The sequence below is a fragment of the Macrobrachium nipponense genome, chromosome 9 (assembly GCF_015104395.2).
Source record: "Macrobrachium nipponense isolate FS-2020 chromosome 9, ASM1510439v2, whole genome shotgun sequence".
Taxonomy (NCBI): Eukaryota; Metazoa; Arthropoda; class Malacostraca; order Decapoda; family Palaemonidae; genus Macrobrachium; species Macrobrachium nipponense.
In genome coordinates, this window is record NC_061110.1 from 107,653,213 (window position 1) to 107,656,043 (window position 2,831).

General features: G+C 60.0%; 1 protein-coding gene across 1 annotated transcript; it reads left to right on the top strand.

Moving 5' to 3' along the window:
• Positions 1-556: 556 nt before the first annotated feature.
• On the top strand, positions 557-1,642 carry LOC135218202 (uncharacterized). Its single transcript, XM_064254354.1, has 2 exons — positions 557-1,046; positions 1,416-1,642. The coding sequence occupies exons 1-2, from the start codon at positions 557-559 to the stop codon at positions 1,640-1,642; spliced, it is 717 nt and encodes a 238-aa protein (XP_064110424.1).
• Positions 1,643-2,831: the final 1,189 nt, after the last annotated feature.

Below are 2,831 nucleotides of genomic sequence, written 5' to 3' on the forward strand. Positions count from 1 at the left end.
TGCCTTGGGGCGAGAATGCTCCCGGGGACGAGCCATGTATTACCTGTATGAATTGGTCCGAGGCGCAGTGGGTTCTGTACGAGGGCAGGAAGAGACTTAGGCCTCCAAAGAAGTCATCAGAAAGCTCTCCAGTGACTCCTTTGGTAACTGACACTTCGTCTTCCTTCCTGCCTCCCGGTCAGCCCCCACAGTTTTCGCGCCTTCCTTCCCCTGCGGGGGGGGATAGCGGAGTCCTTCTCCTCGCTCGATCCGTCGAGTGTGGAGGAGGGCGCCCGCTACCTGGACGTCCAGTTGTATTCGGGGTCTTCCGTCCGCTCTGGGTGGGGTTCGTTCTCCCCCCACCCCCCAGGCGCGAGGGAACCCTCTTACTAACCCGACTGTTGCTTCTGCAGATGTGCCACCAGTGAAGGACGACCTTGGACAGGTGTGGGAGTCGCTGGGACTACAGGGAGTGCCAAGTATTCAGGGGTTGATTGAGCGGTTGGCGGGGTCGGCAGTGGTCACTCATGGTGTGGTGACCACTACCACTACCACTATAACAACACCAGCCTATGACATGCCGCCGCATCTTGTGTATACGCCGCATGTAATGACGGTGACGCCTACAGCTGCGGTGCACAAACCCATTACTGCCGTGCCAAAGAAAGGGACGGTGCCACCGCCACCTGGTTTCTTTGTGTTGCCGACCCCGGAGGGGCTTCCGCTGCCCTCAAGAAGTACCCCCCTAGACCTGCCGCCAGTGCCAAGAATGACGGTAGCTGCCGACAGGACGCCTGGCTCTCCTGTGGTTCCTGCCGTACCTGTTGCTGTCCCTGCTGCTCCTTTTATTTCAGACGCTGCTGTGCCTGCTGTTCCTGCTGTTCCTGCTGTTCCTGTACCTGTTCCTGTCGCTCCTGCTGTTGGTGGTGCTGCTACAGTCTCAGGTTCTTCCGGACAGGTGCAGTCGGGCCCTGTTGCTTCGGCAAACTGCCCCAGCTCCCTCCTGGATGGAAGACCTGACGTCTGTCCTGCGGAGCCTGGCGAAGAAGAAGAGAAAGAAGAGGAAGGTGTTGTCGTCGTCTTCGTCGTCTGCTGCCTCCTCTTCCCCTTCGACTTCTAAGGCTACCAAGCCGAAGAAGAAGAAGGCTGCCTCCTCCCCCCCTAAAAAGACTCCTTCGGGATCTTCTAAGGGCCCGTCTCGCTCAGGCGATTCGGGAGCTCTTCTGCTGGTCCTCCTGTTCCTTCGGGAACGGGGCCCGTCTCTTCCGCTAAATCAGGATCCGTCTCGGCCGCTTCTCGTTCGCGAGAAGTACCGAGTGGACGCTCTTCCATGGGGGACCGTCCAGCCAAAGTTTTGACGCCCGAGCTCGCTCGCCGTCAAGACCGGCGGCGCGGAGCAGAAGACTGGCGAGAGTCGTGCACACGACTCTCGCCAGGCCAGTGGACGCTCTCGCAGCGGACCAACTGGCTGCTCTGGGTTGACGTGACGGTCGCTGACCAGCCACGGGTTGAGGCGAGGAAGGGGTCCCGAAGCAGGTCGGGTAAACCAGCCACGGCTGGTCAGCGTGGCTCAGACGCGCGAGAGGACGTGGCCGGCTCACGTGACAGCGAGCCTAGCAGGTCGCCTGACCGCCGCTCCCACAGGGACCGGGCGAGACGGTAAACCAGCACAGCTCGCCTGACGCTAGAGATCAGCGTTGACGTTCTCAGCCGAGCCTCTCGCCCCAGGCGAGCGGCAAGGCTAGGCCTGCTGCTCGATCGCCCCACCTCCGCGGGTTGACGATCAGCAGCAGCCCCCCACGCACGCTGGTCCTGCCAGCGAGCGAGGGGGGAGCGTCAGGTCTGCCTCTCCTGTACCTTCAACCTCCTCGGGCTACACCAGGAGGAGTGAGGTACCTAGGAGTGATCGCGAGAGGTGCGCCGCTCGCGATCCCGCTATGACGCCGTATGGATCAGGCACGGTTCTAGGACCGACCAGAACATACGCGCAAGTAGTTGGAGGTGACCGTCAGGGGTCTGCCGCTGTTTCCTCCTTCTAAGGAGTATCTCGGGATCTGTTCTTGCTGGAGGGACTGGACGGTCCTACTCCGCAAAGACGCAGTTACTCCCGAGATACAGAGGAAATTTGCAGAAGTCATTAAGCTGATTCGTCAGCATAATGACCTTGCGGGAAGGATCGCCGCTACCACCGGCCGAGCCCACGTCCCGGCTCGAGTCATTTTGGGGTCCTAAGAAGGAACCCAAAATGATGGGGCTGCCGCGATCGGAGCTTGCAGACTCGGTCCTGGATCAAGTCGAGAATCTCGTCTCAGGGCGAGAGGATTCGCTGAAATCCGGACGGTCTTCTAAGCTGCTTCCTCCTCCTCTACAGCGTCAGAGGCGATTTTACGTGCCTTCGGAAGACCGATACTGCCAAAAACAGGTTAACCCGGAGTTAGCGAGGCTGACTCCAGGTGTGTCCCTGCAGCAGCTCCTGTCGGAGAACCTCTGGTTCTCGCAGCAGGAGGCACTTGCCCAGGAATCTAACCGCTATGGCAGCGTTCCAGGCAGTCTCTTGGCTGGATTTGTGGTCCCTCACAATATCCAAAGTAGCGGCCGGCTCTGGGAGTTCTTCTCTCGAAGACGACGCTTCTTTCAGGAGACTGTGCCAGTCTGGAGGAAGAGCTATCTCTTACCTCGCCCATCAGACTGCTAACCTGTGGGCCAACTTGGTTCTTCGACGTAGGGACGCAGTCCTTACCTGAGTGGACCAAGGGGGCCGGGCGTGAGGCGGCACTCGGCTTTCGCAATGGACCTAATTAGGAGTTTTCCCTCCCCCGCTCTCTTTCCTGGAGAGATGGTGGACGCTGCGG